This window comes from Lolium perenne, chromosome 4 (genome assembly GCF_019359855.2).
Source record: "Lolium perenne isolate Kyuss_39 chromosome 4, Kyuss_2.0, whole genome shotgun sequence".
Lineage (NCBI taxonomy): Eukaryota > Viridiplantae > Streptophyta > Magnoliopsida > Poales > Poaceae > Lolium > Lolium perenne.
Window position 1 is genome coordinate 333,431,379 of NC_067247.2, and position 24,372 is coordinate 333,455,750.

A 24,372-nucleotide genomic window follows, 5' to 3' on the forward strand; every position below is an offset into this window, starting at 1 on the left:
AGAAAGGCAAGAGGACACATCATACGATGAGCCAAAGCGGCACATAGTTCTTTCAGGAAAAAGAAACATCGTGGGAGTAGAGGACAAGACAGACATGTCAGAAGATTATAATAAGTTTGACGATATCCCACCCTTCAAGGTAAAAATTGACCCAAGCATCATCTTAAACAATGAAGATTGTCCATGGTTGCGTCGCAGTAAGAAGAAAGGGAAACAGACGAAGAAAACTCAGAAGACTAGCTAGCTACATATAGGGATCATAACTTGTGTATCTCAATATAGAAATCACTTTTGTGTAATGATGTTACTATATGTAAGATATTAACAATGGAGATGGTTGGCTTGTTTTACTAGTTAAGTAGCTTTCACGGGCTTGCAGGGAAATTTTTCCGAGGCGGAACTTCGGAATATGCCATATATAGGGCATGTGCACCAAGGGCATATTCGAGAAGTTCCGCCACGGGAGATTTCCCAACCCTTTCCCCAACATTGTTAGAGGAGATGGAGTCTTTCACGGGCTTGCAGGGAAATTTTTCCGAGGCGGAACTTCCGAAGATGCCATAGGGCGTGTGCACCAAGGGCATCTTCGAGAAGTTCCGCCATGGGAGATTTCCCAACCCTTTCCCCAACATTGTTAGAGGAGATGGAGTCTTTCACGGGCTTGCAGGGAAATTTTTCCGAGGCGGAACTTCCGAAGATGCCATAGGGCGTGTGCACCAAGGGCATCTTTGACAAGTTCCGCCACGGGAGATTTCCCAACCCTTTCCCCAACATTGTTAGAGGAGATGGAGTCTTTCACAGGCTTGCAGGGAAATTTTTCCGAGGCGGAACTTCCGAAGATGCCATAGGGCGTGTGCACCAAGGGCATCTTCGAGAAATTCCGCCATAGGAGATTTCCCAACCCTTTCGTCCATCCATGGTGATGAAACTCTCCATCCATGCTGGCTTGTTGAGCTGCTTGCCATGGCGTATCGATGCTCCTTTTATAGGCACGGCGCCGCTTCTACATTGTCTTCTTCCTCCGACAGGGCGTCGTGCGCTACATGCTTTATCTCATCGAAGCGGGCGTCCTTATCCTGCCGACAGCTTTAGTACCGGTTGCACCCACCAGCCGGTACTAAATGTTACCCACGCGTCCTTATCCCACCGACAGTTTTGTTACATGACAGAAAAACCAGCTTTAGTACCGGTTGCACCCACCAGCCGGTACTAAATGTTACCCACGCGTCCTTATCCCACCGACAGTTTTGTTACATGACAGAAAAACCACCTTTAGTACCGGTTGCACCCACCAGCCGGTACTAAATGTTACCCACGCGTCCTTATCCCACCGACAGTTTTGTTACATGACAGAAAAACCACCTTTAGTACCGGTTGCACCCACCAGCCAGTACTAAATGTTACCCACGCGTCCTTATCCCACCGACAGTTTTGTTACATGACAGAAAACCACCTTTAGTACCGGTTGCACCCACCAGCCGGTACTAAAGGTTTCCCGCCTATTTTCTTCCCGCGCTTTCCACCGGTTCCTGCCTCTGTCTTCCCGCCATTTTTTCACTATATATATGTAGGCTTGGCCTCCATTTACATATCACATCTAGACTCATATCTGCAAACCTCATCATTCTCTCCCATGGCTTCCATCGTATCTCTAACCCCCCGGGAGGCGGAGGCGCTTTGCGCCTCGAACTACCCCTGCCCGCCGGGCTACCGCGTCCCGACCGGCTGGTTGCTAAGCGTCGAAGGCGTACCGGTCCCTCCAGTCCCTCTAGGTGTGGCGCGCGAGATGGCCATCACGAACCACTACTACTTCGAGCTCACGCCAAAGCAGCGGAGGAATCCCCAGTGGCATCCCGACTACAGCCCGACTTGGGAAAGCTTCTTCATCAATCGGCGTGAGAGGGCGCTTGCCAGGCACGAGGAGGGCGGCCCGCCTCCTTCGAACTTCAACGAGGCCGGGCGTCGGCTGTGGTAGCGCGACCGGACTCTCCAGGGCGTCATGGCCTACCGTGGCCCCCGCCTGCGTTACCCTCAGTCCCAGCCCACGCGTGCTCTCCCGCCGAGGTTCGACTACCGCGACCCCGATGCCAGCGACGATGATGACGGAGACTACGACGACTACAGTGGCGAGTATTATAGGGCTAGGCACGAGTATGACTGAATGACTCCAACAGTCAAATGTGGCCATGTATCTTAATTTTCAGTTGAGCTCTTTTAATTCGAGTTCAATCGTAATAAAATTTTATTCCCGCTCTTTCTTTCTCGCCTTTTTTCTCCCACGCGCGGCGTCGTGGCGGGAAAGTTTCCCGCGCGACGTCGAGGCGGGAAACTTTCCCGCGCGAACGGCGTCGTGGCGGGAGTAAAGAAAGAAATAGAAACAATAAATAGAAAAGAAAATAAATAGAAAAGCAATAGAAAAAATAAATAGAAAAGAAACAGAAAAGAAAATAAATAGAAAAGCAACAGAAAAAATAAATAGAAAAGAAATAGAAAAGAAAATAAAAAGAAAATAAAAAAAGAAAAGAAACAGAAAAGAAAAGAAAAGAAACAGCAAAGAAACAGAAAAAGAAACAGAAAAAAAAAGAAAAGAAACAGAAAAGAAAAAGAAAAGAAACAGCAAAAAAACAGCAAAAGAAAAGAAAACAGAAAAAGAAAAAGAAAAAGAAAAAAACCTTTGGCACCGGTTGGTACCACCAACCGGTACGAAAGGCCTTTCGTACCGGTTGGTGGTACCAACCGGTACCAAAGGGTCTTCCTCAAGGTTTTGACTTAGCGGCGCGGGCCAAATTGCCCCAAATCCTCTGCGCGCCACGCTCCTCACGCACAGAGACCCCGCGCCGCTCCTCGCCGTCGCCGTCGTCCACGCACGGAGACACCGCGCGCTCCTCGCCGTCACCGTCGCAGCCTCGTCGTCGTCCGCCGCCCGCTCCTCTCCGCGCGCGCTGACATGGGCATACCCTTCGGGTACCCATTATTAGTATACCTGGCTCGGCCAATATGGAGAAGACTAATATGGAAAAGGCCCAACAAGGCAACCCGAAGAAGTAGTCGACTAGGACTCTTGTAAAACCCTAGGCTGGTTGCATATATAAAGCTAGCCAGGGCACCCGAAAGATGGAGGGGATATAGGCCAACAGATAGAGAGAATATAGACAACATAGCTCCGCCTACGGCGGCATCCTGTAAAACATATGATCATATACTGGATTGCTAGCAGCACGTAGGGATCCTCCACCGAGGGGACCCGAAGCTGGGTATATCGTGTGCTGGGTACGTCGTGTGCCTAATCTCGCTCCCGGAATCTCCATCGTCGCTCTCTCCCGAAACCCAAGTCTACAATACGTAGGCATTGCCGAGGTGACCCCTCGTCAATTGGCGCCGACCGTGGGGAATCGCGGCGGCTGGATTTTATCATCCGGGCGGGATCCAGAGAAATTGTCATCAACGCCATCAATGTGATTAGAGATCAGTAGAAGTCAAGATCCAATCTACCGAGTGGTGCAGCAGCCGCGATTGTTCGAAAAGAAGGAGCAAACGGGGAGATAGTGTTACAATCCAATCTGCCGGTTGGTTGTCTGCTGCGCATCGTTGAATTAAGGTAACGCCCGGAGTTCTACATCATCCCTTGACCCGGGCGTGCAGAAGATCAGATCTAAATCGCTTGCAAGCTAGCTTGTCTACTTTGGCGCGCGTGGCAACTCGCGGGCTAGCGCCAGTGTATGCCTGAGAATCCTGCAGTCCAAAAAGTGAAGGCGTTGGATTAATCAATCAATCAAGTGCTAGTACTTCGTGAGGAAAGAGAAGAGATTAATCAAAGGCCTGTATAAGTGTGCTAGTCTGCATACTTACGTACATATGAAGAACACGAAGAGACATCGTATTTTATGCAAGTCTATAGCATGATGAGTCATCAGGTAGGGTGGACAGCACAGAACAATACTTCAACTTCGTCACGGCCACCAACAACTTCGACTACGTGCAACTCCTTCGCCATCGACTCCGAAGAAACCTATATCGCCATCGGGTCCGAAGGAACATACATCGCCATGAATTACGACACCATCCGCATCGCTGCGGCATCGATTCTTCAGGTGCTATTTATCTGGTTATTTTTAAGATATATTTTTCCAGTATTGCCGATAAATATACATGTACTTGTCTCGGTTTTTGTCTACTTTTCTACGCACAGAGTGATACATTTCATCATCATGGACTCCGCCACCGTGGACCCGTCATCGTGTATGAGCCACGCCACGCTTTGGGGCTCGTACGTCTCGAACTCGCCAATCTACTCTGGACTTACGAGCAAAGGAGTGATCAACTCGAATTCACCATGGATTCGGAGGCAATCTATTTTCGTAGAGGATGGCAAGTGCAAAGGAGAGGCCAAGAACTATCGGAAGAAAAGTTAAAACAAAAGGACATTGATCAAGATACTACCAAGATTGTACGTACGAGGTGTACATGATGCTCAAGATGAAAATAGCGACAGCGTATCAGCAGTATATTGGTGCGGATTCGTCATCACGAATCCGCCGGCGCACCCGCCAGCGTGAACTCCTCATCATGGACTCCTCTCTACTGTGAATCCGTCATCCGACGCAAAGATCACCAGGTGCTATATTTTCAGTTAATTACTATTCGGAAAATTTAAATTGGCCAAATATTTTTTCGGCTTGTGCTGTTACTTGCGCGCAGATTTCCGCACTCCAATACAACTTCAAATCAGAACAAGCTCCGATTATTTCGCCGCGTGCGGTCGCATGCTCGGGGGCTCGCCCGCCGTGAAACTGACAACGCGCAATCGCCTTGCCTGGGGGCTCGTTCGCCACAAACTTGACGATTCTCTCCTCCATGCCGACTATTTTCACCGTGTCGAATATTTTCGGCTAAAAGGCGTACCGCTCCGCTGCATCGGTTGCGTCTACTTCTTCGACTGCGTCTGCCGGACAACCTACTTCCACGTCGACTCCGTCACACCTGATCAAAAAGCTAAGTGTTCCATTCCCGAGTGTTAATTATTATTTACTTTCGCCACACCCGAATACTCGGGGCTGCGCCATTGCATTATTACAAAAAATTCATCCAAACACTGGGGGCTGCGCCATTACTTCGTTACCGCAAATATACTCAGTTACTTTGTGAATTTCTTTTCTTCGCCTCCTCCGGCTCAGTGGAATTATCTTCTCCGGCTCAGTGAAATTATTTTCTTCGGCTCAGTGGGATTACTTTCTTTGACTTAGTGGCTTTATCTTCTCGGCTCAGTGGATTTAATTTCTTCGGATTACTGGATTGGTTTTCTTTGGTAAATAATTGGTTCACTTATACAATATTACCCGATGCGTTTCCGGGTCAATGGATTCATCTTCTATGGTCATTAATGGATTTATTTTCTTCGGGTCAATGGATTCATCTTCTATGACATCAGCGGATTCATCTTCTATGATTATTATTGGATTCTTCGGGCCAATGAATTCATCCTTTATGATATCGACGGATTTATCTTCAATATATGCTCTATATTTAATGGCGTAATCTTCAATATGGATTCATCTCAAATACTTCATCTGGGATTCATCTTCGTATATTATTATCTATGGCTTCATCCTAAATGGCTTCACCAAATATGACGCCGCGACTCCATCAACTTATTTCGATGCACGCCTAACGCTCGGGGGCTCGACAACGATTTCGCCTCGGGTCACGACTGCGACACAACAATCATGACATCACCTCAGCAACGCTCGGGGGCTTGGCTATTTATTCATCAACAATTTCGCGGCATCCACTTTTGCTATTTGGTGGTTTCTACTTTGGCTAGATTTCTTATCTACACTCGAAGACTTCATCATGCATAGACTTCGTCGTGTCCAAAAAGCTAAGTGTTCTTTTATTTTGCACAAAGTTGATTATCGTTTACTTTTGTCGCACCCGACAGTTGGGGGCTGCGCGGCATATATTCACTTTACATATCATCGAATCTGAGCATCTGACACCGCATGCGAAAAAGAGAGTCAAGGGAAAGATAGAAAAAGTTTGTTTATTTGTGCAGGAGAAAGCGAAATTCAAAGTATATAAGAGAGAACCCGACGAAATTGTCCACAGGGAGAACTCGACGAAATTGTCTTCAAGAAAGAACAGGACCCGAAGAATTATCTTCAAGGAGGTCCCGAAGAATTATCTTCAAGGAGGTCCCGAAAAATTATCTTCAAGGAGGTCCCGAAGAATTATCCTCAAGGAGGTCTCAAAGAATTATCTTCAAAGAAGACCCGAAGAATTGTCCTCAGGGAGGACCCGAAGAATTGTCCTCAAAGAGGACCCGAAGAAATTTTTCTGAAGGAGGAACTCGACGAAATTTTCATCAAGGAGGAACAAAAAAAAAAAAAGAAAAAGAAAAAAAAAAGAAAAAAAAAGAGAGATGGACAAATCTTCGGGTCCATTGACTCGTCATATTCTTCCGAGCAAGAGCATCGGTGATGAACCCGACAATATAGAAGAATCCAATATATTCGGCTGTCTCATCACGCCCGAGAAAAATATAGAAGAGCCCGTAAAATGGGTCATTGCATCAGCCGAACAAGGCACTCGACAATATATTCTCAGAGCGCTAAAAGTCGCGAATAATCTCTGAATGCCGCAAAACTCTGCGAAGGTAAGACCCCAGATCCATTCTGAGCGGCGTGGCACCGTCTCTGACGTTGGTTTGCTACTTTTTTCCGTATCAACAGATACGAAGAAAAATCCTAACGGACGCGTTAGGTACCCGATAAAACATGACTGGGACTCGACAGAATGGTAAGACCTTAAGCGGCACCTGTCGAGTTAACACCAGTATCCCGAGATCATGTCCAGGGACGTGATCTTGAAGTAGGTTTTTGCGGATTGCCACTAGAGCAGTTAACTAGTACCTGATCCGTCAGATGAACTAGCCCCAATTACCATTATCCCTGTACAATATAGATATGGATGTCAAATAAAAATAGCAACGGCCTGGAGTCGATAAAAAGAGGGGCTGCGCCCTGAAATATAGTCAAGTTCTTTATCGAGTAGTACAACTTGAGCCTATGCCTAGGTGCAAGCACCTGCCCATAGTCTCGGGGGCTACTCTTATCGAGAGTATTGTTCACCTTCCAGATAAGATACAAGAAAGAGGAAAAATTGTGGTGTCAATTAAAAGCAAGTTGAGCCTACACCCAAGTGCAAACACTTGGCTGTAGCCTCGGGGGTTACTCCCATCGAGAGCGCTGGTCGCGCACCCGATAGAAAGATAACTTCAACAGCATCTACGGCAATTAAGGTTTATAGACTCAACTCGATTCTACGACTCGAGTGGAGCCTACTCCCATCGGGAGCACATGGATTTCATCAAGTCTTCCAGAAATATAGTTAAGTTTTTCATCGAGTAGTACAACTTGAGTCTATGCCTAAGTGCAAGCACTTGCCCATAGACTCGGGGGCTACTCCCATCGGGAGCGCTGCCGCGCACCCGATAATTTCAAGAATCGTCGACATCATCTACGCTACACATGATCTACGACATGGACCTCGCCTTGTATTTCTTCGACTTCGGAGATGGTTATGCTTGGAGTTTCTACGCAAGTCTTCGACTTCCCTATAAACTCGGGGGCTACTGACATGGGCATACCCTTCGGGTACCCATTATTAGTATACCTGGCTCGGCCCAATATGAAGAAGACCAATATGGAAAAGGCCCAACAAGGCAACCCGAAGAAGTAGTCGACTAGGACTCTTGTAAAACCCTAGGCTGGTTGCATATATAAAGCTAGCCAGGGCACCCGAAAGATGGAGGGGATATAGGCCAACAGATAGAGAGAATATAGACAACATAGCTCCGCCTACGGCGGCACCCTGTAAAACATATGATCATATACTGGATTGCTAGCAGCACGTAGGGATCCTCTACCGAGGGGGCCCGAAGCTGGGTATATCGTGTGCTGGGTACGTCGTGTGCCTAATCTCGCTCCCGGAATCTCCATCGTCGCTCTCTCCCGAAACCCAAATCTACAATACGTAGGCATTGCCGAGGTGACCCCTCGTCACGCGCCTCTGCAGGTATGTGTGCGCCGCCCCCGTCGCCTCCCTCCCCTTCTCCGGCGCCGTTGCCCGCCGCCGATGCGCCGCCACCGAGCGAGACCGTGGCCGCCGCCGCTGCGCTCCACGCTGCCGTTCCCCTGCTGGAGGCCATCGCCATCCGCGCCACGCCGCCGCACACCACCTGTCGAGGCTGCACACAAGGTGCTCGACGGAATGCACCTGCTTGCCGTTGCCCGCCGCGCGTGTTCACCCACATGCCTCGTACCGCGTTCTGATGAAGGGCATCAGCGTGGGCTCGATGCGGCTGCCGGTGCCGGAGCGGCGGCTCCGGTCGACGATCATCGACTCCGGCACGTCGATCACGACGCTGCCGGAGGACGTGTACGAGGCGGTGAAGGCGGAGTTCATCGCGCAGGTCGGGCTCGGCGCTTGACCTCTGCTTCTCAATGCCCGAGACGGCATCACTGTTCTGGCGGCGGCGGCGGCTACCGGAAGTGCCCGTGCACGTGCTGTCCTTCGCCCCGGCGCGGTGCGACGAGCTCGCGGCGTCGCTGTAGCGTTTGTGCATAACTCCTACAGTAGTACTGATCAGGCGAAACGCGCTGTAGCGGTAGACTGAATTTTGCGCTCGGTGCTTCGGCCGATTCTGCTTCTGAACTGGACCGTCCGTGTACAGAGTTTTCAAATTGCCAAAGCAAACAGAGATTGTGTCCAAAAAAAAAAAATCTTTGGATGGATTTCATTATTTTCCCCGCTCTGCATCTATTGCACTTGGATTGTGTATCGGTGAAGCATGGCTATCAAAAAGAAAGTGACAGTAAACATATATAGTATACATATTTTAGTTCTAAATATATCTATACATATTTTAGTTCTAAATACATTCATATTAGCCAAATAATATGAACCGGAGTAATTATCAGTATCACCTGATACTTAATTTACGGTGAACCGAGGCATGTCCATTTGCCAGCAGACTTTATGTCTATTCTCACCAGAAAAGTGAGAGGATTTCAAATCTTGCATTCTCATGCATCATTGGCATCATCTCTGAATTATCCAAAATAAAACTTGCAAAGTGAGAGGGTTTCTGGTCCGTTAGGGTTTTTTGCTTTCTTCATTTCAATTTGTTATTCATCTAGCAATCTGTTATATGATCATTACATGAGGAATGAAATACAATTGCTTTCTTAATTTTGCAGTGACATTGAGGTATGAAGGACGGCACCTTCGTCCGAGATGAGGAGGGGGAAGAAGCGGTGCAGAAATTGATCTATGAGAGTGCCCGTGGTCCGGAACCCGACGATGGAGATGACAACGAGTTCCAAGACTTTCTGAATGATTTCGGCGAGGGACTTGAGTCTGAACAAATTAGAAGAGACAACGAAGTGTCCATCACAAACTCCGGCGAGGTGTATATCTATGTATCAATTAGTCTATATGTTCATCCCTAGATGCATTCATTTATTTGTATTGCACTTATTAACGAATAATTTTTTCTTTTAGCCTTCTGGATCATCGAGCAAGTCTGTTAGATCAAAACGAGGTCCGACGCGGGTGCTAAAGAGCGAGGGCAGGTTAGCCCTCACGGCATTCAAGGCTAATGGTGAACCAGAGCATCCCAAAGAGTTTTGCCGCAAATTTACAAGTCAAGCCGGAGTTCTTGTTAGGGATCATGTACCGATCAACATTCAAGAGTGGCATAAGCCGAAGAACGCGGAGAGTGGTGCTAGTTATGTCAACGAGACGATGAAAACATTTCTTTGGGACACGCTACTGACAAAGTTCAGCCTACCGAAAGACATGACGGAAGGCCAGAAGAAAAAAGTTAAGGAATGGACATTGAAGAAGATGGCCATACAATTCCAGACCTGGAAGAAAAATCTATGGGACAAATATAAGAATGAAGATCCAGTATTCGATGATAATCTAGTGAAGATAAAAGCTCACTGGCCCGCATTTAAGGAGTATAAGCAATCGTCTACTTTTCTGTCCCGGTCGAAGAAAAATACCGAAAATGCTTCAAAGAAGAAACTTCCGCATCATTTGGGGTCAGGTGGCTACAAGAGTGCCATTTCGAAGTGGACATCGTTTGAGAATAAACTGATGAATGATGGAATCACTCCACAGACATGGGACTGGCCCGAACGGTCCAAGTTCTGGTTGTTCGCTCATGGGGCAGGGTTGGACCCAAAGACAGGGCTGATCGCTGCGAAGGGAAAATGGAAGGAAAAAATTGAGTCAATTGTACCGAAGCTTGTAGATGCAATTAATAAGGTCAGAAAGGGAGAGTACATTCCCGATCGAGAGAATGACGAGCTGACACTCGCTCTGGGGAACCCTGAACACGTTGGACGGGTACGAGCTCGCCCAGGTCTCACCATGAAGGAAGTGTGGCCGGACAGCGCTGACACTTATAGAAGCCGTTCGCGAAAGAAGAAGAAGGACGCCGACATTGTAACGGAATTGTTAACTAGGGTGGAGGCTCTTGAGAGAAATCAGAGGGCACCTGATCAGCCGCTGTTTCTACAGGATCCACATGGCGATGCTGCCCCATCTCAGCGAAGAAGCAGTGTCGGTTCCTCGCATCTTGACGGGTGTGGAGGAAGCTACCCCGTGGATTATGTCACGGAGAAGACAGATTGCGAGCTACATATGTTATTCAGGACCGCGTCCGTTAAGGTGGCGGTCGGCTATGTGTACCCAAGTGAAGATGGAGCAATGCACCATCATATGCCCATTCCACCTGGCTGTGTTCGTGTCGGGGTGGATGAAGTTGTTTCAGGTTTTGAAACAGTGGAGCTTGATATTCCTAGAGGTGAAGATGAGAGGACACTGGCCGATGTCAAGCACGGTTTCGCCCTATGGCCGAAGAAGTACGTCGTCCTTTTGCAAAGGCCACCGACTCCTACACATGAGCAGCAAATGCCATCGACTCCTCCTGGTGGCAGTCCTGGTGAGCAGCCAAGTCCACACCTACCTGAGAGGGACCCCAGCGTGAGTCCACCATCTCGAGATCCTCCGCGTAAGACAGCGTCCGTTAAGCGGAACGGTACGCCGCCTAGGAAGAAAGCTAGAAAGGAGAAACAACTGCCGCCTACTGAGAAGTTACCTTGGGAAAAAACTCCAGAGGAAAACGCGGAGGCTGTTCAGGCCGAGTTGAAGAAATTTTTTGCATCGAAAGTGCTAGAGATACCTTTCGAGAAGACACTAGATCCGGTGAAAGTTGTGCGTATCGTTGACAATCTATATGACCCTGTACCATCGCCGCCATCTGACTATGCGCGTTCTATTGAAAGGTCGTATGACAAGATGATCGAGGCGACAAAACCCGTTAAATCGGGTATCAGGGAGATAAAAGGGATACACCAAGTCTACCAGCTCGGACAACAACCCGTTCAATCGGTCGCCCCTCTCAAGGTGTTTGACGGGAAGACCGTTCAAAGTTCTCGACAAGACGCAACTGATTACGCCTTCGCTGAACGAGCATATCAATTTGTTCAAGGGAAAGATTTGGTCGAGAATCTCAGGAAGGTACCAACATGTATGCGTAACTTGCATTCGTGGTACCTTAATGCCTCAAAGGAAGGGATCGAGACTATCATGGTGCGAGTTAGGGAAGAGCACTACTTCCAGGAGTACTGTGTGAACGTTGACTTCGCCGAACTCTTTCAGTTATACAATCTCCGGGCCCTCGACAAATCAATCATCAGTTGCTATTGTCTGTAAGTGATTTATTTATTTAATTTGAGAAGTCTTTAGCTCAGCTCGTTCATTGTCTGCAGATTATAATCTTTTGTGCGCTATATTATGCAGATCGAAGATGCTCGAATGCAAAAGGGACGAAATCACAGACATTGGGTTCATTGACCCGCACACAATGCATGTTAAAACCATAGAGAATCCCCTCTATAACAAGGATACACCGCAGACTTTGCTAAGGTTTTTGAAGCGACAACGTGACAAAAAGCTAATAATTTGGCCTTACAACTTCGAGTGAGTCTTACTGTCTTATAACACATTATATTTTGCTCACCGTATATATATATGACACTACATATTGAAACGTGCGTAGGTTTCACTTTATTCTTCTCGTCATCAATATGGAAATTGGAGAAGTTGAAGTCTTTGACTCACTAAGCAAAAAATCGGAACTATACGTGTCTTGTTTTTTAATGCTCAGAAGGTAATTTTAATTCTTATCGGTTTGTTTCGTTAATTTCCTGCTTTGAACTAATTGATGACTCTTTTATGCATTTTCTTTTGTCGAGCAGCGTATGGCAAACTTTCATCAAGGAAGATACGTCCCGTGAATGGACACCGAAGCTGCGATGGCGTGCGAAAGTAAGTAGTACTACCTAGATCCACACACCTTTTAATTATCATACTTGACTATTGTTTGATTGAATTATATTCTTGTAAAGAAATGCCCGCAACAACCACAAGGGACCGATCTCTGTGGATTCTTCGTTTGCGAGTACATCCGCAGAATTGTTACGAATAATGAAAGAAATAACCCAGTTGCTAAAAAGTGCTTGGATGCTATTTGACAAAACGAGCACTCGATTATGCGCCGTCCGATCTTTCCATCACGGTCAATCTCACGAGGCTTTAGGCAGACAGTTCCCGACAGGATTACACCTGAGGCACTTCCTTTTTCTCGCTCGTCTGCCCACCATTCGCGAATGTGACCCGTTCCCCATTTTCTCCCCCACGATGCCGCCGCCTCCAGCTCCTGCCACCGTCGTACGCCGCCGCCGCACCGCGCCCGCCGCCACAGCGCGCCCGCCGCCGCACCATACCCGCCTCCTGGACAGAATCCCTACCAGCGCCACGCCTCTCTGCCCCCAATCGAGATTTCGTGGCTAACCCTAGCCTCGAGGCTCACGCTCGCCGGCGCTGCTCCGACATCCGCCACTCGCCTGCGCCGCCCGGAGACAAGCGCCTCCACCAGTTCCACGCCCCTGCCCTACCACCACGCCTCCTAGTCAAGCTCCGGTGTTGGCTCGGGCTGCTGGTGTTGCTGCCCGCATCTCGGGCTGCCAGCGTTGCTCCCCGCACCAGCGCCTCCGGCTCCACCCTCGATGCCCCGAGTTCTTCTTCGTAGAGCTCGCCCTCTGGTGCACCTACTACTCCAACCCGACGCCATAACCTTCAACATCGAGCCCCAGATCGGTGTGGTGCTAATGTTTGCCTAGGCTGGCTGTAGCCTCACGTCTGCGGGCTGTCGTGACGACACCTTCGTCACCGACTACATCCAATCAGGCTGGACCATCAAGCGCGTCCGCACCGGCCAGAAGACCTTCTTCCATGTCTCCAAAGAGTAAGTTGGTTGTGTATTGCAATGTACTTGGGCATGCACTAGGTGTTCGTTGAATTGTTTTCAGGGGCCTGATAGTCTGTATGCCTAACATTTTGCACCTCGTTGAGTTGTTGTGCTAGTCTCATTTGTCTATGAAAACTGCACACTTGGTTTAGATGGTTCGGTGATACTTCGTCTTGTTATGTTCTGGCCATCTTGGGGTGGTTAAACTAGGGAGATGCATAACCATGAAGATTTTTCGATGCAGAACAATAAATGTGCATAATGCTTATGTCATGGAGTGATCTAAAATCACCTCCCCTGGGCTTTATCTAATGCCCTATCATGGAGCTGAGACCTGCTTTGCTGCGAGGCATATTTGTATAAGTACATATGCGCATGAGGTGTGGTCGACAATTACCGGCACAACATGAGGTGTGGTTGACAATTACCGGCACAACTAACCAAGTTGTTTTATCTTGCTCTTTTTCTTGTATTGTTAGTCATTCTGTAGCGTTAGTAATTCTTACTATTACTGTGTTGTTATGAGTTGAGTGAGAAAGATAGCATTATTCAGTGTTATATTGAAGTTGTTATGTCACCATAGTTAAGTTGTTTTTAGCATCGAACTAAGTTTATTAAGCTGATTAGTCTAAGTTGGATTCTAATTTTGCAGTGCGGAATTGTTTTATTTGATTTAGTGTCCCTTTTCCCAATTAAGTTGTCTTGTCATTGTAATTAAGTTGCTTTCATCATAGAACTAACATGATTAGCCTAGGTTCCAGTTAATATCCTTATTTTCTAGAGGGCGGAATTGTTTTTCTTTGAATCGCTGTCCCTTTTTTCAAATTAACTTGTCTTGTCACAATAGTTAAGTTGCTTTTAGCATAGAACTAAGTTGGTTAGTCGGAGTAGCCTAAGTTGCAATCTGAATTTTCGTACAGGTTTGTCACCCTGGATCCTATCCTCATCGCGAAATTCCCAGAATTAGTAGGAAATTAGTATTAAGTTGATGTAGCAATTTCATCTTAGTACATTCTCTGATTGATTAGGTGTGTCATTTGGGCGTTGTTTATGATAAACTGCATACTAGATTCTTTTTTTAAAGTGGTAGATGATATCACATTGTTGTTATTTTTTGTGTAATACACAGTTGTGTATGTTGTTATGTTGTCCATCAATTTCCCGTTAAGTTGCATAGTGATTGTAGTTAAGTTGTCCACTTTTCTTGTTAGGCACTTAACATAATGGTAAGGGTGCTCTTTTATTGTTGTAAGTTGTTGCATATCACATTTGTTGTCCCGCAAATTCGCGCTTAGTTGCTTTTTATCTACCTGTTGTATGCATTTGCCTTCTTTTTTCGAATTATGCACTTGCCCCGTAGGTTCATGAGTTGCTTATCATGTTCCATTAAGTTGATTATCCACTTTAGCTTAAGTTGTTTTACGCTTTCTCCTAAGTTGTAGCTTGCAGTCCACTAAGTTGGTCTTTTATTGTTGTAAGTTGTTGCATATTACATTTGTTGTTCCGCAACGCCCGCTGAGTTGCTTTTTATCTACCTGTAGTATGCATTTGGCTTTTTTTTTCTTTTGAATTATGCACTTGTCCCGTAGGTTCATGAGTTGCTTACCATGTTTCCTTAAGTTGATTATCCACTTTAGCTTAAGTTGTTTTACGCTTTCTCCTAAGTTGCAGCTTGCAGTCCACCAAGCTGCAGGTACCAGTCCAACTAAGTTTTCTGTGTGGTAATCGTCCTACTCAGTAGGCTTTCCAGATGGGGGCGAAAAGGCACACGGGCATAAATCCCAGATTTTTAGGTTAAAGTTTGCTTAGGCAGCTCACCGTGTCACTGGCCAGATGATAAGTTGCTTTTTAGATGCAATGAAGTTAATTATCACCATTTTGCAAACAAAAAGTTAATTATCACCACTTACTAAGTTGTTCCATGGAGGACATTGTTGTTGCGTGAGAAGCTTTGCATGGTGTCATCTGATGAGCAAAATAGATCAAAAGAAACTCTTTTGGAAACACCAACAACTAGAATTCCAGCTTGAAACATCCCATTACACCGGATGTACAAGAATATAAAGCCTAAACCAACTATTGGGCACGCCCACAAACTATAATTGTCCAGCCTTGACTTGGTCGTAGAAGTTAGATCTAGATGACATATAATCTGGTTGAACATGATTGTACTCTACTTTGCTAAATCTAGATTAATGTTGATAGCTTATTTTTGACGAAATAATGATCGTATCTTACCCAATATGTAGGACTGTCTTGATTCCATGGTAGTGCCACCCTCAATTCTGTGTGTTCTCTTGACATAGACTATTGGTAGGCTGACATCTAGATTATTCTGGCATTAGGTTTTTCCTGTGGTTCTTGAACAAAATTTAGTGGCTTCACTTTTAGGAAGGTACTAGTGGCAAGTATTTTGTGCTTTCTGAACTTGTGGAGTCCACACTGAGCAAAATTTAGATAGGCTCTGTCTCGCTTCATGGTGCAAGCCTGCATTTCTTCTCGTATAAATATCTTTAATCGACAGTGATGGAGTGAAGGATTTACATGTATAAATTTCAGCAACTCGGGAAGTAAAAAATGCTTCATGTATATTAGTACCACCTCCCTTTTGTTCCTCAGTATTGGCATCTAAGGTATGCACTTCTGTTTTGTAGTGTTGCACAATGCACAGAGACATGATAGTTTGACTAAATGGTTAAGTTTGATACTAATTTTCCTTAAGTTTGATTGTTCATCATGCTTAAGTTGGATACCAAAAATAACTAAGTTAGTTACTTGAAAATACCTAAGTTGCATTTTGCTTTTTAAGGCTCGGCGTGCTTAAGCTGCATGTTGTTTTTAACCGAGTCGTTTCTTCAACTTGCTTAAGTTGTGTACTACATATAGCTAAGTTTGCCTTTCACATCATGGTTTATAGGTTGATTTTCATCATATAGTTTAATTTTGATGTTTAGCAACATCCTTTTGACTTTCATACTAATATGATCGATTTGTCTGTTTAACTTTGATTAAGTTCGAGTTACAACCAAATGTGTCGAAGTAGTATACTGATTTTGTTATGTTCTTCTTTTTATCGTCATGCTTTTGAGTTCACTGCTGAATTTAATTAAGTCGCTTCAGTCGGCATACTTAAATTGTGACATCATATTGCTGAGTTTGTTTCCATACAATGCAATTAAATTTGGGTAAACGAGAAATGCCCTCTGCCCGGTTTATAAATAGAAAGTTGATTTTCTAGCATTCAAGCTTTAAGACTAGTGTAGAACAAATGACTAAAGAGAATGTCAAGCGCTTCTCTGTGCATATTTTGCCGGTGTTGTCAGTTCTTTTGTATGACCTAGAACAAAGTCTAGTATTAGTCCTAGGTGTTGCCGGTCCATAGTTGACAATAATTTGTCTAACATGTTTTTTTTTTTCCTTTGGCACAAAATAGCTAAAAGAAGGTGTCGGTGCCACCGCAAGAGATGGTCTTGTTTGTTGTGATGACGAGGATTGAAGAGTTTGTATCTTCAAAGTTGGCACGGAGCTTTCCTAATGAGGTATAAATCCACATGCAAGCCATTGTGCTTTTTTAAGTTGCTTTACTAATATGCTTAAGTTGGATACTGAAATTTGTTAAGTTGATTTTTGCGTAAATTTAGTTCTAAGTTGCCTTTACATAATAATATAGTTTGTTGCTTCACAAATGTGCTAAGTTGTTTACACATAACGTCCATTAGTGGAGAGTCTTCTTTTAAGAAGTTGGTTTTCTATACATTACTTTGTTACTTCAGGCACGTGCTAAGTTGTTTACACATAATTTTGATCAATGGAAAATGTTCTTTTGCTAAGTTTCAGGAGCAACTCGGTTGCCAGCAGGAGCAACTCCAATATACTCAGCGAAATGAATGCATTATGTGTGTATACTCAGCAGGAGTTTTTCCATAAATTTTGCACTAGTTTCCTCTATGCATTTTGTTGCATGGAACCTGGGATTTCCCCCAATGTATCTATGTTGATCCAGGTCTGTTAGCATGTTGTATGCACCTGGGGAATCTTAGTTTTTAGCTACTGCCGGGGTTGTTGTTCTTGCTGTCAATATCCCACATAAAGTTGATGAAGGTTTGTTCTTTGTTGTATATATTTGGGATTGCTGAATCCAGATAAGTTGGTGCAGGGTAGTAGCAATATGCTTCATGAACCTGTGAATTTTGCTAAATATATTTGCCCATATCTCTAAGTTGATGCATATGTGTTTTTTCTGTTGCATGCATCTGGTGTTTTCTGACCATATCCTATGGTTTGGGTACAAGTTTATTTGTTCTCTGTGTCCGATCTGAAACGGATTTAAGTTACAGGTTTCTGTTTTTTTTTTGCTGCATGATTTAGGTTCTGAGACAGATCTATACCAGAGCAGATCGGTCATGGATTTTATCTTTTTCTAATAAGGTCATGGATTTGATCTTTGATTTTTCTGGGATGTAGGAAGTTGTCTTGATTCAATTTTGTAAGCCATATGTATCCATAGCGATTCTGTAGGAGGAAGATAAGCTTGTGTTGGATCTAGGGCCAAGAAACGGGGCTTGCCTGTGCCGAATTGGCTGGGTGCTGATCCGGTCAAACCAGCATCCAGATGTTGGGTCGCACAAACCAGCATCCGGGTGCTGGGTAGACTAACCAGCACCGGATGCTCCCTAAGTCGGGTCCAAGAAATAAAGAGGTACAAAAACAATCTTCACAAATTTGTTTTCTTATCATAAGTTGTGCTGAGTTTCAGTAATAGTTGATTCATGTATTCATTTGTATCTTATTCTTTTATAGTTGGCAAGAAAGCGGAACAAGCTCTCAATCGATGACCGCTTCATAGCAATAGGCGAGGAATTGGCGGGATTTTTCCTTCGGGGCGTCATACCACCATTCGTAGAGTACCACTATGAATGAAGATGTACGTGTTACATATATAGTTGACTCGAAGAGTACCACTATGCTACATGTAATAGACATATATAGAGTACGCCTCGGAGAGTACCACTATGCATGAAGATCGATCTTCATGCATAGTGCTACTTAATTTGCGATCTTATGCAATTACATGTGTGTTATATTATATGCACCAACTTGCTATGCATCATCTTGATCTTCATGTATTACCTAAACCCAAACGCGTTTCTGGTGCATCGACGCGATATGAAACAAACCGATATCCCTAAACCCCTCCAAAAACCCTAAAAATCCAATTCTGCCGTGGCGAAGATTTGGGCAAATTCCCTGCCGCGGGTGGGAATCTTTGGTACCGGTTCGTATTACCAACCGGTACCAAAGCTCCTTGGCCCTGAGCTCTCCTGGTGGCCCACGTGGAGGCCCCTTTTATACCGGTTCGTAAGCAACCGGTACGAAAGGGGGGGGGGGGGCCTTTAGTGCCAGATAATTAATACCGGTTGCTCAATCGGTACTAATGCCCCTCTGGAACCGGTATAGATGAGCGTTTTTCTACCAGTGGGTTGTCTGCATAGACGTCGAGCCTCTGTAGCTGGCAGCACCTCGAGAGTAGTTTTGCTATACTCGCTCCGTACATGTGCTGCCAATATGAATTGGTCACTCTTAGGTGAGTGACACTATTAAGTTTAGGTAGTTCTTCAATCATGTCCACCACATTATCTGCATCGATCTGCATATACGGGCAAATATGCATATAATACACGTAAAAATTTCGAGTTAATGTAATTCCTTAATCCGAAAACATATACGAGAGTCCAGAACTTAAATTGTTGCCCACCGCTATGATATTCCGCAGGGAAACGTCAAGGTGTTGGACGCCGGTGCAACTCCGTAGAAGCCAAGGACCGATGTAGGATTCATATGTTTGGACGTGTGTAAATAGCCCGACGTTGAGACGGCGGACCGTGTCCATGCTGCTAAGGAACTCAACCCTGCTCGCGGGTAGCGAGGCGTTCAAGGGCTAGTGTATCTCCTCGAGGCTGGGAGTGCAAAAACTACCCACCAGCTTGCTATCCGTCTGGAAGAGCCTTTTAATGCGGAGCAGGCGGAGCTTGGGACACGACACCTCCAGACGCACTATACCGTCGATGTAGTCCAAATCAAGCTCTTCGAGGAGCTTGCTGGTTATCTTGAGGTCCGGGCCGTCCACCCCCCAAAACACATGTAGGAGAAGCCTTCGCAGCTGGCCGCACAAGGACAGTAAATCCGAGAGGCCGCCGCCGTCCAGCCGAATATTAAACAGCTCCAGCTCGGTCAACGAGCTGTTCACCGCCGGCGCCACTGGGAGTTTAAGTGTTAACATTTTATCATCTTGTAGGAACGAGCGGAACGACATGGCGGCCGTCCTCGTATCGTCGCCGCAGGGAAGGTCCAAGACGACATTGCCAAACCCGTGCCAGTGCCATTGGCGGTCCTCAATTGTTATTGGGCTGTAGTCATCCAGCCTGAGGCTGATATTTCCATGCACACGCTCCGCCGCCTGCTGGAGCCACGCGTTTGCGTGGAGCTTGTGGCGAGGATGTTGGATGCGGATCGTGAGGGTATCGTGGCTGTGAGCGAGCGCCGCGTTGATCAACTCGTCGAGACCCGATGTTGGTATCTTACCGATGTCGGAGAAGGCCAAGGCCGGGAGGCAGAGCCAGACGTGCCGCCACCGCCGCGAGAGGGCTCTCGTGCGGACGGCGTCCTCGGTGGTGGGCACGAAGCTGAGGATGTGCAGGAGCACGTCGTCGGTAAGGCTGCTGATGATGTCGTCATCCGCGGCGCCGCGTTCTAGTAGTTTAGAGTTCATTGACGATCGTCCTGGGTGGTCTGCGAGACAATGATCTTGGGCGTGTGTATGGGTACTCGCCTACTCGGAGTCTTTAGGACAAACATGTCAAAATCGGGTTCTACTCCAGCACGGCAAGAACTCCTTGATCTCTCAAGTCCCAACGAACGTGCCTCCGGTACATATGGTCCGACAATAGGAATTCCCAATTGTCGGTTGATACTAGATTTTATCGATTTCCTTATACAGTAGGGTAAAATTTTATACTTAGATCAAACTTAAATACAACTATACAAGCAAGGGCGAGTCCAGGAATTATTTGCAGGGGAGGCTGAAAGTTGACGACTACTTCCGGTAGAAAATAAGCCAATATATAAGACACAAAATTAATTAAGACAAAATACCACAAATTAACTGGACGCCGGACGCCAGCGCTGCCGCTAGGGTTTGGCGGCTGGGCGCATCCGCCGTCTGCGCGTCGCCTTCTGCTGGTGGCCTTTAGATATGGAGGCGGAGGCGGAGGCCAGCTCTATGGCCAGGGCAGTCCTGTGAGACTCCTCTCTGGCTGGGGCCCTCGAACGCCGTAGGCACCAGGAGGAGATGTCCGTTCACCGCCGCGCGCGGCGCGCGGAGTGCGCGAAGCGCTCCCGCTTCGACGACGGTGCCGGCCCTTCCGGCACCCAGTAGTAGGCCGCGTGACTGCGAGTAACCGAGGCCGGTGTAGGCCGCGCGACGGCGAGTAGGTACGGCCGTTGTAGTTTTAGGTTAACTCGACTAACCATCTCTGTAAAGATGGTCCTTTTGGCCAATCAATAGTAATGAAAAATATTATTGTTACCTAGTCACTGCCGACCGGACCCGGATGCAACGAACGCGGACACTTTCTGTTACCGCGCAGAGTCCGCGGAGACGCAAACCTGGCGCATATTTGGGCTAGGTTTACGTCGCCGCGAACCGCCCAGTCACTATGCGTCGCCCTGCTGGAGGAGGCCCCAGACGCATTTTCGGTTACGGCGGTCGCAAACGGTCGGTCACGTCGGGCTGCTGGAGATGCCGTGAGTGGGGACTGTTTCGGGTGCGATGCGAGGCTGGTGTACGACGCGAGTTGGGCTGGAACCTGAAACTGACTAAGCAAATGGCCTCCTCATATAAGATTACTAGTAGTACAAAATAAATTTGCTTTTTTGGAGGGCAGGCTGAAGCCTGTTTAAGCCTCCCTATTGGCCTCGCCTTTGTATACAAGGACCGCTGAGATCACTTGGTACCCCTTCGTTATTAATATTAAATGGATATATAACAAAATCTATATGGCCCAAGTAAATTATATGCATCTGTTGCATAGTATAGATATGATTATGTAAGTACATGCATCATTGGTGGGACTCTTTCGCGCGGTGGTGGTCGTGGCCGCCGGGCGGAAAGGACGACAAGGCGGTGCCCGGTGCTAGCCGACCACGAGGCACTGCAAGGCGGCGTTGGGCGACACGAGCCTCGCCAATGCCTCGTAGGTGCGTGCCGGCAGGGTAGGGGTGGCGTGCAGGCTAGGTGGCATGGCAGCGCGATGAACTATCGGTCAGTCCGCCCGGACAGTATGGGGCAATTTGGACAGATCGACTACCCGTTGCATTGGAAATGAGACTAGCCGGACTGTCTTGCGGTGTCCACACCATACTGTCTTACGGCGCCCGCGTCGGACTATTTTGCGACGGCGGTATGTCTATACTCGAGGATACCAGGTTTTGGATTTGGGTTTGGACATGAACCTACATATCACCGATTGAGTTTGGTTGCGTATGGGGGAGGGGGTTGTACTGGAGCAAACCTCTCTTATGTTTATATACTACTAGTTGATACCCTGTGCAGTGCCATGGACAAAATAATAGAAAAAAACTCACATGAAGTCAGATAAGCTTACGATTCTTGAACGTATTTGGGTCTGTGTTAAATGATCCCACAATCCCACCTAAGGCACATATAGATGAAAATAAAATTTAAATACCGAAAACGCGAATGGATTCAATCACATGTCGAAGAAAGCCATCACAAAATTCTTGGAGCCGGAGTCATTTACTCCTTTGCATTTCGTTCCTTGAGGAGGTGGAAGTGGAACCCTATCCTCCACACCCTTTCAAGAGCTTCTCGCAAGATTGAGAGGATTCAACCTTCTAGACTGGAATCTCTAAGAACAACAACCTACTTGAGTTTGTTTTGAAGTGAATCAATTGCTCAAACGAGCCTTTCTGTTTTCTCGGAAAGGAGGAGATGGCCAACCCGCCTCTTCATCGTTTGATGCACACATCCATTTTTGAATGGACTCTTAGCTCACCTAGTAGTAGATCTAGATGACCAAGATTTAAAGCCATCCACGGAAAATGCACTCCTATGAAGTGGAAGGTTCATTTAAAGCTTGCTTTTGTTCAAGGACAACACATGAGGCAAAAGTACATCTAGACTTCTAGAGAGACTAGTGAAAGCTCAATCATCCCAAAAAGCTCTTTACAAAAGCAGTTGTATGATTTGAAATATTCTCGTCGCCTTCAATAAATCAAATGTATGGACGGAATTCACGGAAAGTACCATGTGCACATGAGCACAAGTGCTCCTTGGACTTTTGGATTTTTGAAAATTTTCAAAACCTCGCTCTTTTATGTTTTCAAAAATTATGACATTAAATATGTAGATAGATTTAGACACGAGGAGTGTAGTCAAACAAGTCCCATTGAAAAATACTTTGTAAATTTGTCTTTTTTGCATCTCCCAAAATATAACGTATTTTTTTACGAGACTTTTTTTGATTCCAATCCTCGTATACACATCTATCTACATATTTAATGTCATAATTCTTGAAAGAAGAGCAATATGGGAATCTAAAATTTTCAAAAATCCAAAAGTGAAGGGAGCACTGACTCCCATGTGCACAAAATCCTCGTCCATTCACCCGGAATTCAAAGGTTCAATAAATCGGGCTCCAAATTAAGATGCGCTCATCGCGAGCTGGTCTGAGCGTTCTGTACTCGTACTATACTTTCCGGCCAAACGTTTGTGACGCGGGGCACCGGGCCAAGTTCAACCACCAGTTGCACAACAGCACACAAAGTTGCCGCCTTGACCGCCCAACCACCAGTTGCACAACAGCACACAAAGTTGCAGCCTTGACCACCCGCTGATGCAATTTCGGTGTAGTAGATTCTTTAATCTTACCACAAACCATCTGCTAGCTTGTGGTAAGAAGTAAGATCACAACAGATGCCATGGGAGGAGCACGATCGAGCTGCTGCTGTGAGTGGCATGGGCTAAAGCAATGCTGCGCTCATGATTTGCCCGAAATGGGCGGCTCGAGCTGCTCCTTGACCCATCAATTCGCTATGCGAATATAGAAAAGAAGAGGATGAAAAGGACGAGTGAGCTGATCTGATACAGAATGGCAGGGGCAAGTTTTTTTTTTTTGAGGGTGAATGGCAGGGGCAAGTTACTTGGCCGATGCAGCTTTGGCAATGTTCACACACAAACACACCAAGAACTAACTTCTCGTTGTTCATTCGTCACAACTCACACCAGATAGACCGAAGAGCAAGTAGGTGCTCGAATTAACTAAGGAAATTTAAAGCCACGGCCAAACAGGGTACTACAGTTCTAAACTTCTAATGAAGGCTACTTCAAAACGGCGCCGGCGACACGCGCGGAGATCAACCGACGAGCGTGGGCGCCGGACCGGTGGTTCAGCTACGGCTTGGTGGGCTCGGGGACGGCGGCGGCGTCCATCTCGGCCAGCGCCGCCTCCAGGGCGACGATCTCGTCCTTGGCGCTCGCGATCTTCTTCTGCAGCTCCGCTTTCTCCGCCTTCCTCCTAGCGCGCGCCTCCTCCGTCATCGTCTCCTCGCGGGCGGGCACCAGTCCCGGATGGTAGGAGAGCGACCCACCGGCCGCCGCCACGCCGTTTCCTCCTCCGCCGGCTGCCGGAACCGCCGGAGATTTTCCCGTGGAGACCGACATGGTTGCTCGCTGAGTTGTGGCTGTGCAGCGAGAAGAAGGTGCTGGTGGTGTGTGACTTTTGCTTTGAACATTGGCTTGAGAATTTTCAGCTCCCACCGTCTATTTGTAGGCGCTTCCGCTTTCTTTTTCTACCAGAGTGGCCCTCAATCTTTCGGCTTTTACTAAATCAAAGTACTATAGAGTACTACCTTCCTCTAAAAAAAGTTGAGACACTTTTTTTTAATCAAAGTCTAATGTAGAGTACTCTCTC

General features: G+C 46.6%; 1 protein-coding gene and 1 long non-coding RNA gene across 2 annotated transcripts; one reads left to right on the forward strand and one right to left on the reverse strand.

Annotated features, from left to right (window-relative positions):
• Positions 1-12,714: 12,714 nt before the first annotated feature.
• On the forward strand, positions 12,715-18,469 carry LOC127296504 (uncharacterized). The gene is made up of 5 exons (XR_007848515.2): positions 12,715-13,378; positions 13,626-13,792; positions 16,815-16,920; positions 17,213-18,080; positions 18,182-18,469. It is a non-coding gene; the product is annotated as an uncharacterized lncRNA (long non-coding RNA).
• Positions 18,470-19,319: 850 nt separating this feature from the next.
• Positions 19,320-20,150, reverse strand: LOC127347875 (putative F-box/FBD/LRR-repeat protein At1g22000). The gene has a single exon (XM_051374017.1). It carries the CDS (start codon positions 20,148-20,150, stop codon positions 19,320-19,322), a length of 831 nt encoding a protein of 276 aa, XP_051229977.1.
• Positions 20,151-24,372: the final 4,222 nt, after the last annotated feature.